Source organism: Cygnus olor, chromosome 16 (assembly GCF_009769625.2).
Source record: "Cygnus olor isolate bCygOlo1 chromosome 16, bCygOlo1.pri.v2, whole genome shotgun sequence".
Lineage (NCBI taxonomy): Eukaryota > Metazoa > Chordata > Aves > Anseriformes > Anatidae > Cygnus > Cygnus olor.
In genome coordinates, this window is record NC_049184.1 from 499,656 (window position 1) to 514,102 (window position 14,447).

General features: G+C 52.9%; 1 protein-coding gene across 9 annotated transcripts in view; it reads left to right on the forward strand.

The window, feature by feature from the left end:
* Window positions 1-14,447, forward strand: part of DLGAP4 (DLG associated protein 4) — a 155,517-nt gene that overhangs the window by 103,093 nt on the left and 37,977 nt on the right. Inside the window, exon 1 of one of the 9 annotated variants that reach the window (XM_040575457.1) lies at window positions 3,651-3,713. The exons of 5 other annotated variants lie outside the window; for them this stretch is intronic. Coding sequence is in view for 1 of the 4 variants with exons in the window: in XM_040575455.1 (XP_040431389.1) it covers window positions 3,941-3,971 (31 nt within the window). In the remaining 3 variants the exon portion in view is untranslated. Of the gene's footprint in view, window positions 1-3,650; window positions 3,972-14,447 lie in introns of those variants that run through there. 3 more of the 9 variants (XM_040575460.1, XM_040575455.1, XM_040575459.1) reach the window with 3 other exon arrangements.

A 14,447-nucleotide genomic window follows, 5' to 3' on the forward strand; every position in this document is an offset into this window, starting at 1 on the left:
TCAAGGCCTGGGCTCTGTTGACCTGTTTTTGCTACTGGTCGCTGAGACAAAAGACATCCCTGAGAGCGTGAGCTCCAGAAGGCAGCTACCCTCCAGTTCTCCCTCTCTGCTGGCCCCATGACAGCAGCACCGGTGGAGCAGAGGCTGCAGACCCTGAGCCCAGCCTGGCAAGGGAATCACAGAACCTGGTGCAGAAGGAGCCCAAAAAAGTCCAGTCCTCCGCTCCAACCAGAAGCAGGCACGAGGCCTGTGCCTGCAGCAGCCAGGGTTGCACACACCTTGTGCCCATCCACAGGCCATGGCTTTGCCAAGCCCAAACGGGTATGAGGGCTCTCTACCTGAGATACATACTCCTCAAAGGCATGACAGAATAGCTCCTCTTCTGCCTCCAACCAGTTTTGTGTCTCCTTTGCATTGCTTTTTTTTTCCACAACTGAGCTAGTGAGATGGTTCCCAGGACCAGTGCTGTGCCAGGAACGCTGCCCTGCCCTGCCCTGCCCTGCCCTGGGAGAAGGCAGATCCCAGCCCTGGCACTGACAGCCCCACGCAGGGCTCTTGCAGGAAGGGGCATGGCGAGACAAAGCGCCTGCACACCTCCACGCTGTGTCACGGGACAGCAGCATTGTGCAGCTGACCAAACCCCCAAAGGCTGCTTCGCTGTGGAACGAGTTTCCATGGCTTCCAGAACAGTGATGTAGCAACGGCTTTTGAGGGAAGACTCCCTTCCTCCTCCTCTGCAGGTCACAAACAGGTAGACAAACCGTGCTCTTCTCCTCCCTCAGCTGGCCAGCCACAGAGGCCACGGGCACACCTGGAGCCGGAGCGGAGCGTTCTCTTGGTGGGGAAAAGCCAGCGGTTTGAATGCAGAGGAAAGCACGGCACAGGCCAGAACACATTGCTCAGCTAGGGTGTGAGGGGCTGCAGCTGAGCAGTAAGGTACCGGAGTGGCCCCTTGCTAATCGTATCAACCAGGGCTGACCCCATATGGCCTTTGAAGAGAGAGACTGTTATAGTTTCCTTCAGATTTTCTCCTTCTTTTTGACCTAGATTTCACGTTCCAGAAATAGCTTTCTCTGACATACCAGCAGGAAAGTGATAAGAGAGAGAGAGTTGTCTGTGTGTGTGCACACCAGAGAGAGATTTATGGTGTGTGCTCCTTGAACACTTGTAAGGGAAAAGGGTGGATATGTATGTTCCATGATCTGTTCTGCAGGACACAAAGAAATTTATGACATCTGTTTCTCTCTATACTTATCTGCTCATTTTTCATCTCTAATCTTTTCCTTGTTATTACGGAAACTCCACTACCAAACCCTGAGCCCCAGTCTGTTCCCTTTTCCCCAGGAACTCCCTAATGCTGCTCCATGGCTGTAACCCTGCCATTAAACTCCATCACCAAAAAATACCTCTGTCCTGCAGCAGCGAGGCTGCACTTGGTGCTCTCTGCTGTCACGTTTCAGCCCTACTCCAGGCAGCACCCAGTGCAGCAACCTTTCCTTTAGTTGCTTGCATCCTTTGTGGCACCACAGGAGCTGGGCTGCCACCAGTTTGGGCCTCGCAGCAATGCCACTGGCCCAGATGCTCAGGAAGGGGGGAGCTGCAGCCCACGCGTAATGCTGCACCCACATGAGCAGACACGGGGGAGGCAGAACACCTTTGCCTTAATACTGGGAAGTGAGCGTGGCCCCAAGGACCTGACCACATCTGCCTCCTCCCAGTGGGGGACATTGTTTGAACTGCTTGTTCAAAAGACACCTGCCAGCATTTTCCTTTGTTAACACAGTCAGAAAGCCAAGTCTTTCTTGTTGCTTGCTTTTATCAGCTGTGCTGGCTGCAAAGAGCCAGTAGTGTGAACAAAGGAAAAACCAGAGCACCCAGGGGTGCCCCAGCTTGCTCAAAGCCACCAGAGAGCAACAGCAGAGAGCCCTCGTGTCGGTGCGGTGCTCTGCACAGCAGGCGTAGTTCTCCTTAGGCCAAGGGACCCAGTATCGATCAGCACACTGGCACTTCCACCACCCATGCAAACTAGGTGAGCAGAACTGCCTTCAAGCCAGGCCACCACAGATGTCCCTTTGTGTCCCTCCCCTCTGCACCTCCTTCTGGGACCAGCCTGCCAGGGCCATGCCATCCCTGGAGCAACCCCGCGGTGGCCGATGATGGCCTTACAATGGACCAGGGACCAGGTGACATGCAGTAAGGAGATGCACTCAGATCTGAGCATTTGCAGGATTCCAGGCCGTGCAGTCAGATGAGGATTTCTTTCTGCGTGTTTCTCTCATTCTGGATTGCTTTTCCTCTTCCCCCTTCATGCTTTTCCATCACTTCTTCCATCTACTGAGCCACTGTGTGGTCTTCTCAGGAAGAGATCAGCTCGGAACTTTGCAGAGTCGTTGACCACCTGCGTGACAAGGGGCTCTCAGTCCACTGCTGATCCCCACTCCCCGGCCTGTCCTTGTTTTCCAGGCTGAAAGCTTTCTTGCTTGTCTTGGTAGGCGGCAGAGGGGAGAGGCCCCAAGCCATGGGTCTCTCACCGCTACGGCTTTAGCCCCGCTTGGGCTCTGTGTTAGTGAGCTGCAGCAGAACAGCCACAGGGACTCCATCACTGAAAGCCAAGGCTGGCGGTGCCTCAGCCCTACCTACCCTCGCCTAGCAGCGCTGAGCTGGGCACGCCACTTCGCCCAGGCACTTCCCCTGCTTCCTTGCTGCAGAAGCCACACCGGCCCTTCTGCGCTGAGCGCAGGGAACGCACGGAGTCAGAAATGGACCAGAGCATCTGAGGACCGACCGTACCTCGAGTTCAGGCGGCGCACCCGCTGCCTGCCTGAGCCCTGCGGCAGCACCGCCGCCCACGGAGCCCCGCGCTGCGCCCGAGAACGAGCCCCCTGCAGAGAACACTGCTGGGCAGCGTCCGCGCCCCGCCCGGCTCACGGACACTGCCTTGTGCCACACCGCGGTGCAGATGTGGCAGTCCGGACGCCCAGCTCAGGGCTGCCCAAGCAGAGGAGCAGCGACGCGGCAGGCAGCACGTCCGTCCGCAGGGCTGCGGGTGCCGGGCTGCGGGTGCCGGGCTCGCTGCTCCCCTCTGCCCCCCGCAGCCCGCCTCAGGCTGCAGCCCGGGGGTTGCCCGGGCCCGGAGCACAGCCCTGGAGCACGGAGCACGTCCGGCTAAGGGAGGCTGTGCTCTCCCCGTCCCTGCCACAGCGGAGCCCGGCCGGCCACTTCGGGAAACCCCCGCACCGGGAAACCCCCGCAGCCCCGCTGCTTCCCGGCCCGTTTATCTGTGCCCCCGGCTGGAAGGAGACGTCCCTCCCCGCCGGCCCTGCTCTCACCCCGGGACAACGCCGCGGCCGGCGCCCCGCGCCGCCAGAGGGAAGCCGGACCCGCCCCGTGCGGGACTCCCCCTCCGTCCCCCCCGCGCCGACCTCGGGGCCGCCTCCGCCAGCGTGGCCGCGCCGGGGCCGAGCAGGACTCGCGGTGCGGGGCAGCCCCGCCGGCCTCGCGCCCGCCTCCCGCCGGGGCGGCCCCGCTCCGTCGCCCCCCCCCCCCAGCCCCCCCCCCGCGGGGGCCCGGCAGCGGGCGGGGCGGGGCGGGGCGGGGCGGGGCCCGTCCCGCCGCGCCTGCGCGGGGCGCGGGCGGTGACGCGCGGGGCGTGCCGGCGGCTTTAAAGGCGCGGCCCCGCCCGCAGCGCGCAGCCGGAGCGGCGGGCGGGCGCGGTGAGTGCGGGGGCTGTGCGCGTCTCCTCCCTTCTCTCGCCGGCCGCGGCCGCAGGAGCACCGAGCGCGGCCCGAGCCCGGCGTCCGCCCTTCCGTTCCGCCGCCGGGCCCGACCTCCCCGCCGCGGCCGAGCGGCCCGCAGCCCCCCTCGGCGGGGCGAGGCCGAGCGCCCCCGCGCCGCGCCTCCCCGTGTCTCCGGTCCCCTCCGCCCCTCCTTTGTGTCTCCCATGGCTTTGTGTCTGGAGCTCCTCAAGCAATGTGAGTGCGTGCCCGGGGCGCGGCGGGCGGGGGGCCGGGCCGGGCCCTGCATGGCTCCGCGGCGGGGGCGCCGCGCCCCGCCTGCCTGCTCCGCTCCGCGCCGCTTGCCGCTCCCCGCGCCCCGGGCCGGGCGGGCGGGCCCCGCTTCCTCCCCTGCTTGCCGTGGCTGCCGCCGCGGGGTCGGGGCCCCGCGCTTCGCTCCGCCCGGCCGGGGACGGCTGCCGCCGGCCAGCGCCGCGCCGAGGGGCGGGAGGGCCCCGGGAGGGTGCCCGCCTCCCGCGAGCAGGCGGCCGGCGGCACCGGGCCCTCGCCCGCTTCCGTGCCTCAGCGAGGGAGACGGGAGCGGGATGGAAGGAGAGGAGGAGAGCTCTGTTGCCGGCCGGCGCCCCGCTGCTCTCCCCAGCCTCCGCTGAGCGAACCGGGGTCACGGCAGGTCGGTGCCCGGGTGCCCCGGGCCGGTGCTTAAGGCCTTGAAGGAGTCCCTGGGTGCTGTAGAAAATGAAATAGTGCTTCGCTAGATTGCACGCTTCCTGAAGCGACACCGACCCCTTTTCAGGGTGCTGTTAGGATTCTTCCTCCCCTCAAGGAAGGATGTCTGGATGCTGAACGGATGCCGAGGTTTCCAGCGCCCGTTGCTGTTACGGGCAGATGCTCAGCAGCACCCTGCGCTCTGTGGGCTGGTCGCGGTGCTCCAGTCTCTCTGGCCTGGGACGAGATCAGGTCCTAGCTGAGGCTACATGGTGTTACGTGCCAACGGTGAGCTGCCCTGCCCTCTTCGAGGGGCTTGTGGTTTAGGCTGAGTGCCTCTGAATTTAATAGCAGGGACAGTTCTGGTAGTAGTGTGAGGTGTCAGAGGGAAGGGTGTCTTACAGTTGCTTTGAGCACTGAGTAACTGTAAACTCTTAATTTCTACTGGAGTCTTTATTAAGAGGTTTAAAGGGAAGGATTATTTCGAGGATGATGTTGGTAGGAGTAATATTACTTATTCCGTGAAAGTATGGACCTTGACCTCAGGGCATACCGGAAATGTGTATTTGAGATGGGAACGGAACCGGGATCTCTGGCTCCTGGGCTTTAACTTGTGAGTTGGGGGAGGGCAAAAAAACACAGCATGTGGCATTGGATCCTAAAAATAAATTCCAATCATGTGGGATGATAACAAGCCAGATTGCCAACTCGTGTAAGTTGGCAGACTTGACTCTGAAGGGTCCAAATTGCTTAGCTGGTGCTTGTTCTTCCAGGAGAAATTTGCTGCTGTGAAGTTAGTGCTTTGAATGTGTTTGTGGGGAGAAGCACACATAACTAGTGATCAGATCTAGCCCGCTTGTCTTTCAGATAAATATCGTGTGTGCTTACTCTGCAGCAGTACATGGGCTTCAGGAAAAGGTTACTTGTGGCAGACATGTTGTAGTTAAGGAAAATCTAGAAGCTTGTCCTTCTTTATTAAGATGCAGGTGCTAAATGGCTGTAAAGAATTTTGCATCTGTAGCTTGTTACTTCTGTAGTGTCTGTACAAGACTTTTCTCTGTGGCTGAAATAGGTGTAAGGAGGCTCCTGGATCTCTAATGTGGCCTTTAAGTGCTGGGGAACAGCCACTTTGTGGCATGGCAGTTCTGAAAGGACAAGAAGGCCCTGTGCAACCCCCACCAGATCCTCGTCAGCAAGGGCAATAATGGCAGAACTTAATTTTCTTTATTTGTGGGTTGGCTGTATGGAGAAGATTGAAAATATGGTGTGAGTTGGTAAATCATGCAGTGCTCAGCACCTCTGAGGCCAACAGGTACCTTTGTGGAACTTGATCAGCTGTAGCTTGTGCTCTGTTCCTCTGGCTGAAGGGGCAAATGTTGTCAGCTGCTGGGGAGAGCTTGCATTTCGCTTTGCAGCTGTGGGTGAGTCAGTAGTTGGATACCTAATCTGCATGTGCAGTTGAGATTTGTGGATGCTTCTGGCTACTTAGCTCAAGGTTATCCGTCTGCTGTTCTAACATAATGTGTAATGCATGGGAGGCCTGCTGCTCTGTGAGCTCACTCTGAGCTGTGCATGCTGCCACAGCAATGTAATTTTAAAAGCTTTTAATGGATAACTAGTAACTGCCAAGCACTTACAAATAACTGTATGTCAGTTCTGGTCTCCTCTGTAGAGCTGAGTCCAGCCTCCAGTAGTTTGGAGTGAACTATTCAGTGGAACCTGTAAAAGTCTCTGCTGCTAATTCTCTTAATAATGCTGTAGATGTCTCTGCAGAAATAAGGTTGCAAAGCCATGCTGCAGCAGGGCCTGTTTTTGTCTCCTCAGCTGATACTTCTGCTCTGTGCAACCTGTGTGACAGCCTCAAATATTTTTTTAATGGATTGAGGAGGCATAATTGGATTCAGTGCAGTGCAAGTTACAGTAACATATTTGAGCTGCAAGGATTAAGGCTGTGCAGGCGGGTGGCCTTGTTCAAGAAAAATCTACTGTAATTTCTTCAGTGAAAAGTTGTCAGTGTGTTTCCTGTCAGAGCAGATTTAAAAAGGGAGGGGAGAAATACTAAGTATAATTGCAGTTTGCTTGGAAAGGAGATTAGAGTTCAGGCTATTGGATCAAGTTCTGTGCAGGCTGTATTTGAGGCTTGAGGGATGAGAATGCTGAACTAGGTCCCCCTGGGAGAGCTCACAAAGAATGTGTTTATCCCTCCCTTCTCTCCTGGTCTGCAGCCTGTGACCTCTTGCTAGCCTACCACCTGGACAGAGGGAGAAGTGGGGGGACAGAATGATACTGGGGGTTTGAAGTAAACTGTCCTTAAACAAGTGAAAGGTAAACTATTCACAGGTGTGCTAGTTAATGAGGAGAGCAGGAATTCTGTCTGCTTCAGTTCCTCTTGTGGCATTAATGAATTATTGGCCACTTGGTGCAGATGAGTGCACTGTGAGCCTTCTGTCCTCTGCAGAAGCAGTAGGCAAGGGAAGTAACTACTGTAACTACCCCATGACTGAAGTCTTGGCCTCAACTTAGCCCTCTGCTTCACTTTTCTGCCCTGCCAGGATATGGCCTCTAAGCCTGAAATGTGCTGTTTCAGAAGTATTTGGAATTTCTGCTGAAGATAGTTAAGTGTTCAAATACATAAATGTGTGAATCCATTTTTTAGTTTTCATGGAGTCTGAGCATAACAGACAATGTGAGGTAGGGCAGTAATAGCAGTTACGTACTGCAGTATGGGCAGTCAGCTGTCCGGGGAAGTGACAGTCCTCGCCTGCAGGTGATAATGAAGCAGGAAGGTTGTAGGGAAGTCTCTTGGGGCATGCTGCTATAGTGACCTGAAAACTGTAAGCAGGTAAACATATAGATTCACCTGGCAGTGTGTAACAGTATGGTTATATAGGAAAGAATTAGGAGGCCCAAAGGCAGCACTTGTTGCTGAGATGCTGGGGTTTGCTGAAGGTCTGAAACCTGAGCAAGTGATTTGTTGAACAGGGCTGTGAGGAGAAGGTGCACTTGATTAGGGGCTTCAGAGCCTGCCTTTCTCCCTCAAGGAGAGGAAACTGGAATTCCCCTGGAGGAATTGTTCCTGAATTTTTGTGTGCAGCATTTAAATGCTCTGGAGAAGACAGCAGCAGAGTTGTGATTCTCTTACCTTGCCAGGGCTGGTGGCTTGGTCTTGTGAAATTACTGCTGAAGGAGCAGAGGGGCACGTACATGTACTGCGATGCAAGAAGGATGTCTGATACCTATGTGAGTTGAAGTACTACACCCTGCTGCTGCTCCCTCGTAGCAGACAGCATGTGCAGGAACTTGATTATCCTTACTGCCATATGGGATGTCTGGGGGTTAAGCTTGTCATCTCTTCTTGCAACACTGGGAGAACAAAAAGTCTCTTTACAGTGGACTTGCCAGAAACAGGCTGCACCTTGCTGCATTGTATGGCAGCACTCATAAGAGAAGCAGTACAAGGATGCATAAATTTAACTTACCACTAGTATTTACATTAAGGACATGTTGACTCTCAGTTTTGTACATCCTATTTAGTACTCTTTGTTAAGAAGTCCAGGTTTGACTGCAGTGATCTCTTCTTTTAAGCCTAATTCTAAGATCAAAGCTCAAGCTACTGTGTTGTCTCTCCAGTTTGAAACTGATGGAAAAACTCAAGTAGTGAATGTCTGAAGTAATTCTTACGTGATGTCTAAAAAGTAAATCCTTATGTGTAGTGTGAGCTGTCAGAGTGTAAAATTAAAGCAAAGATTAGAAGCCGAATGTGACTTTCTACTGATGTTGTCATAGTGCAAGGTAACATTTGATGAAAGCTGAAAGGTATTTAAGAGTTGATAAAAGGGAATTTTTAATGGAAGTTCTTGTCATAAGATTAGTCAAACTTCTAAGAGAATTATTTGCATTGTTTTTTTATATCTGGGGAATGTTCAAACTGAACGTAGTCCCTGCAGGGCATTTGCTGTGCTCAAGAGGGATCTCAAACTTCATAGCCGGGGTGGGGATGCCCACAGTTGCATTAAACTGAAACTCAAAACTGGGAAGTTAACCCATGTCTCTTGGGCCTTACGTACAAGGCAACTATGGATGTCTGATGCTAGAAAGTGTCCCAGGTCACAGTGGAAATGTCCCCATGAGGATTCTTGAACCTTCCTCTAAAGGTGCTGGTTAGGAGCTGCTGCACTGCCTGTTTGGCTGCCAGACTGGTTAGTGTTGCTCTTACAGAGAGCAGCGTGCGTCAGAACAGCTTGAGTGCCAGCATGCTATTGTACAGCCGGTCTCCCCTTGCCTCTTGTAAGGTCACTTCAGTAACTGTTTTGTTAAGAAGCCTTCTCTTCCTTCTTTGAACCCTGAGGCTTTTCCCAGTCTCTCAGCGTGGCCCAAACATGAGGTCCTGAGTCACAACACTTCTGTCCAGGAACTGTTCCAGGTTTTCATGCTCTCTATTGAAAGGCTACCAGTGTTTTCTTGTCTGACCTGCCAGTTGAGTAGCAATCCTGGGCTGAGGATTTTGGCCTCTTAGCGCTGCTACTCTGAGCAAAGCAAGCTCCTTGGCAGTGTGGAGCTGGTGGAATGCTCAGCTGGCTATGGTGTGCAGGGGGACTCCCCTGGGGAGAAGATGGGTTTGGGAAGTTGGCACTAGTGGAACAGCGATGGAGAACTTCCACCCCCAAGTGCCTGAGCAGCTGCTTATTCTGACCCATTGGAAGGAGAAAGACGTTGGACAGTGCTTGCACAACCTTGAGCTCTGGTGCTGGACAAAGCAGCTACTTGGATTCAGAAGCGCTGGATTCTGTGACCCTTCAGGTTGCAGTGTGCCAAGAACAAGGCCTTGAGCAGGGAAATCCTGGGTACCAGGAAATGGAGATCTGTAACCTCCAGCCTATTGCCTTGGCCACCATGCTGCTGCTGCTTGGGCTTGGCTTTGCACTTGGCACCTGTCTCCAGTGTCTGCATCTCATTGTCACCCTGCAATCTTCTAGGGTGTTCTGGAGGCTGCTGCTGCTAATAGTTATATTATGCCACACATTAGCTTTTATCACTGCTCTGTTAACTTGCTTACTAGAGATGAGTGCTGCAAAATGCTCTGGGTTGCTGAGGGGAGGCTGCCAACGCATGCTCTGATATTTCTGCTATTGTGGAAGCTGCTCGTGCTTCTCAAGCCAAATGACTGGCAGGAACCATAGGCCTTTGGGGAAGGGAAACAAAAAGCCTGTGTGGATCTGTCCTCAGTCCTGAGCAAATGCTGTCCCTGTCTGCTGTACAAATTGTGCATGCCTTGTGTGTGCTTTCAGTGGACATCTTTGTCCCTCAAGAAGAGGCCAGTGTTTAAACTGACCTGCTTGGTTGCTGTGTGGCTGCGGACTGGTTTCTGTAGTTTCAGTACATTGGCTCTCTTGGCTCTTCGTCTTTGTAATGCTTTAATTCCTTTTCAGAGTGCTTCAGGGAGTTGATGTCAAAGAGCCATCAGATCTGAAGAAATACATAAACTTTAGAAATAATGTAAATAGGAGTCAGGCCATTTTAGCTGTGAACATCTGGCCTGCTCAGAAGCAGGAGATGTGAGGGGCAGGAAGGATGGCAGCTGGGTGCAGAGGAGCTGCTCAGGCCCAAGCTGAAGCGGGGGCTGTGGCCCTTGCATGAAGGGCTGCACAGTGGTCACATCACCACGGGGATGCAGGCTCTTGCTGCCTTGGCTGTCTGCGCCAGCTGCTGGGCTGATGTGTGGTGCTGCTGCTGGCCCTGGCCGCACTGCCCTCTGCCTGCTCCCTGCTGGGCCAGGGCCCAGCTCCCCTGGGCAGTTGGGGCTGCATTGGGGCATGGTGAGGCTCTGCGGTTCTGGCTGCTGTTCTTTGCTGTAGGGTGAGGTGAGTGGTTGGGCCTGGTGCTGCTGTCCTCCCTGGGAGGCCCACACCTGGCAGGATCCATGCACACTGGCCCCTGACCCCTGCTGCTGTCCAGTTGTTTGAGAGGAGCATTAGGTCTCTGTGTTGCCAAGTGCTGGGTCCTACACTTTGGCCACAATAACCCCATGCAGTGCTGTAGGCTTTGGGCAGAGTGGCTAGAAGACTGAAGAGGAAAGGGACCTGGGGGTGTTGATGGATGCTCTGCTGAACATGAGCCAGCAGTGTGCCCAGGTGGCCAAGAAGGCCAACGGCATCCTGGCTTGTATCAGGAATAATGCAGCCAGCAGGGCCAGGGAGGTGATCGTCCCCCTGTGCTCTGCTCTGGTGAGGCCGCACCTCGAGTACTGTGTTCAGTTTTGGGCCCCTCACTACAAGAAGGACATCGAGGCCCTGGAACGTGTCCAGAGAAGGGCTACGAAGCTGGTGAAGGGCCTGGAACACAAGTCCTGTGAGGAGCAGCTGAGGGAACTGGGGGTGTTTGGTCTGGAGAAGAGGAGGCTCAGGAGAGACCTCATTGCTCTCTGCAAATACCTGAAGGGAGGTTGTGTTGAGGAGGAGGTCGGCCTCTTCTCCCAGGTAATGAATGATAGGACTTGAGGAAATGGCCACAAGTTGTCTGGGGAGATTTAGACTAGATACCACGAAAATTTTTCTCTCGAAGAGTGGTCAGGCACTGGAACGGCCTGCCCAGGGAGGTGGTGGAGTCACTGTCCCTCGCAGTGTTCAAGAAGTGCCTGGACAAGGTGCTATGAGATATGATTTAGTAGCTTAGTGGGTAGTATTGGTGATAGGAGGACGGTTGGACTAGATGATCTTGTTGGTCCTTTCCAACCTTGTGTTTCAATGATTCTACGTGTTGCTGTGAACCTCTGTAGAGCTGTGCAGGGCACAGGGAAGGCTCCCAGCAGGCATGAGCCTTGCCTTGTCTTCCAGCCCCGAAGTGGTGGCTCCAATGCTGTTCAGGGCTGGAGGAACAAATGCTCACCAGCGAGCTACTGACACCAAGTGTGGGTGCGGTATGTACCCCTCCTCTCCTGTTGGGGCCTGTCCTGGGGAGGTGGCTCACCCAGAGAGGGAGGGCTGTTGAACATGCAGAGCAAACTTCCTCACCTGTCATCTTGGGTGTTAAATAGAGAGCTTTAAAGAGTAAAGATGAAAGTGTCTGTCATCTTGCCTCTTTGAAGTGCTGTGCTTTGTCCTGTCAGACTGACATTCTGCTGCGGTCTCCAGGCCTGCTGCAGCTCTCACCAGCTACCCCAGCACACATGTGGCAGCTCTCCAGCAGAGTTGGTGGAGTTGCTGTGTGCTTGCTCCACAGAGCAAAGCAGGACTTGGGCTAATGAGGCCTCCTTGAATCAAAGGACAGAATTGGGCCAGCCATTTAGGCTGCTGGTGTTGCAACAGCAGTAGACTTTGAAGCACTGTCTGCTTTCTTCTGGCATGCTATTTGTGTGTTTACCTTTGATTTTCTTCTGATTTTTTTAAAGTGTCTGAGTATCCAGGGTGCTGGGAGAGGTAGCTCTAAAAATAACTTTAGAGGCTGGTTGCTTCCAAAGTTGTTGTTTTTGTTTGTTTTCTTTCCCTTCTGTTGATAATGTTTTTTTCCCTCTGCTTCAAGGTCTGGTTCATGCTTAATCATGTGTTCTGCTTTCTTCTAGTTCTTGCTATGTTAACAAACATGCTTTGGGTATGGGTGATGGTATGTGTTCAGATAGCTGGTGGATGTGATTGCAGTTCTGGGTGAACTAGGTTGCGTGCCAGAAACACTGAAGAATGAATTAACTATTGGGTAAAACAGTTTTTGAAACACGGTGCCCCTCAGGTACTGTACTGCAGATGGAAGCATGCAGGTGTGTTCTTCTGCAGCTTTAATTGGTGGTGTTCACAGGTGGGGAGGCTGCAGGAAGACCTGTTATGCCATTTCTCAGAAGTGCCATAGGATGGTGTGTTTTTAATGGCTGGATGAATCCCAGCAGTAACTCTAGTTGCTGTTAATGTTTTAAATCAAGTCTTGCTGTTATGTGTGAAATAACTTCATAAAACTGAGGTAAGAGGTGGTAGAAGTATTGTGTACAGTGACTCTCACTTGGATGGATTTATGGCTGAGAACTGCTTCTGCTGTAGTTGTTAAGGGTGCCTGTTAAATGTGTTTTATGCTAATTCTTATGGTGTGATGATTTCCAGCATCACTTTTTAAGTGACTCAATTACAGTTCTTGCCAGCTGTGCCTCCTACCATAAAACAGCTTCTTTCCTGATGACTACCTGGCCTCTGCATGACACAAGGCAGCCAGGGCTAGGACCTGTGCTCCGTTTCCCCTGCCAAGAGTGACAGGCCTCTTCTTCCCATCGAATTGTATGAGAAGCACAAAATAGGTCTGCTCATTGCAGGTCTGGTAAGCAGTGTTACCCTTGAAGGCTTAATGCCACAGCTCATGAGCATGATCAGTATTGCTGTGCTTAAGCTGCTCTGCTGGGTGCAGCTGTTCTCACTCCAGCTAGCCTGACTTCATCCTGTGGCTTACACCTTCACATTTGCTTTCTCAGAAAGTAACCCCAAGTATATTCATATCCTGCTGTTGTGTTTAGGCTACCTGAGAGTAATGCTGTAAAAATGTATTCCTGAATGTAGCTGTCTGGCTGAGTCAATAGACAAATGTCTGAGGCTTAAAGCCTGACTGTGGTATGCTCCAAGCAGCTGATCTGCCCCAGGGACTTCCTAGTAGCTTTGTGCTGCTCCAGGCCACTCTGCAGCAGTGCAGCTAGCAGTTACCTCATCTCTGGGACCAGAGCAAGTTTTTCCTGGTTAACATGTGCAGTAGGATGGAATGTGGGGAGCAGTCAGGGAATTGAATTTGGCTTAAATCGTTTGGGTATTAGGGGCAAGTTAACTTCCCGTAGCATAGACTGGTTCTTTCTTACTGCTTTGGGTGTTGAAAACAACATGGTGTAGATACCTAGAATGTGTAGATCATGTTCATGTAATCCATTTCAAATCCCAAGTTTGTTCTATCTTTGAAGGTAGTTTTAGCTGGCATGATTCATTGTGTGGATTGGCAGCCTTGGGTTGGTTTCTTTTGTGTTCACTCGTATGTGTGCGCTAATTGTAGCATGTTGAAAGGCACTTGGGAAGATTTGCTTAAGAGCGATGGGCTGAGAAGCCTCTGAAGCATGTGGGCAGGCTACAGTGGAAGGGAAAACTTGATATGAGAGAAGAAAAATGGTATCTTTGATCCAAGCTGTGCTCTGTGTTCTCGGAGCTAGGAAAGAGGCTAATGATATGACGAATATTCCAGTGTAGAAGTGCTTTTTATGCATAGCCATGGTTCAGGGGCTTTAGGTTCACCTGGCAAACTCAAAGCAAGATTTTTGTTGTTGGAATGATGTACTTTCTCTAACAGCTTCTTATTTCTCACATTTGCTATGGTTCAAACCACAAAAGAGCTTTCATGTTCTAACTGGCCTGTTCTGATGTAGTTGTGTTGCTCTGTCCCCATGGAGGCAGTCATGATGTCACATGCTGTGGCCTCACTTGGAAGTAGCTGGGAGGCAGTTGCAAATATTCCCCTGCACTCCATCCACCCCAGTAGTCAGTACCTGGTAGGAGAAGACAGAACAGCTCAATAGATGTCTGGGATGATGCAGAGCTCTTAACTGAGGCTGAATATGGTGGGAGAGGTGTAATACAACCACTTTCTTGAAACTGTTCATTGCTGTGTCTGTGTTGAGCTCACTTTAAAAAAAAAAAAACATGGCAGGAAGCCCAAAATCTCCAGCTATCACAGGGCTGCTTCACTTGAGCCCTGTTAACAAATGTCTGATGCCAAAAACCCAAGTACCTACTCGGCTGCATTCCAGTTGCCTTGTAGTGGGCTGGGTGCTTTTTGTGGCTGGATCCTGGGTACACTGAGCTTTTCGCAGCAGCTCTGGTACCAGCCTAAAAAGCTGGTACATCACCTTTGTGGCCATTTGAGTGAACTCTGGGGGCCTATTGCTACCTCTCGAACTTGTGAAACAGTTGTTTCCATTGTGGGAACACTTAACCACATACGGGAGTAGCAAGGCTGTTGAGAGCTGTGCAATGAGATCATGAAGGCCAACAGGATTTG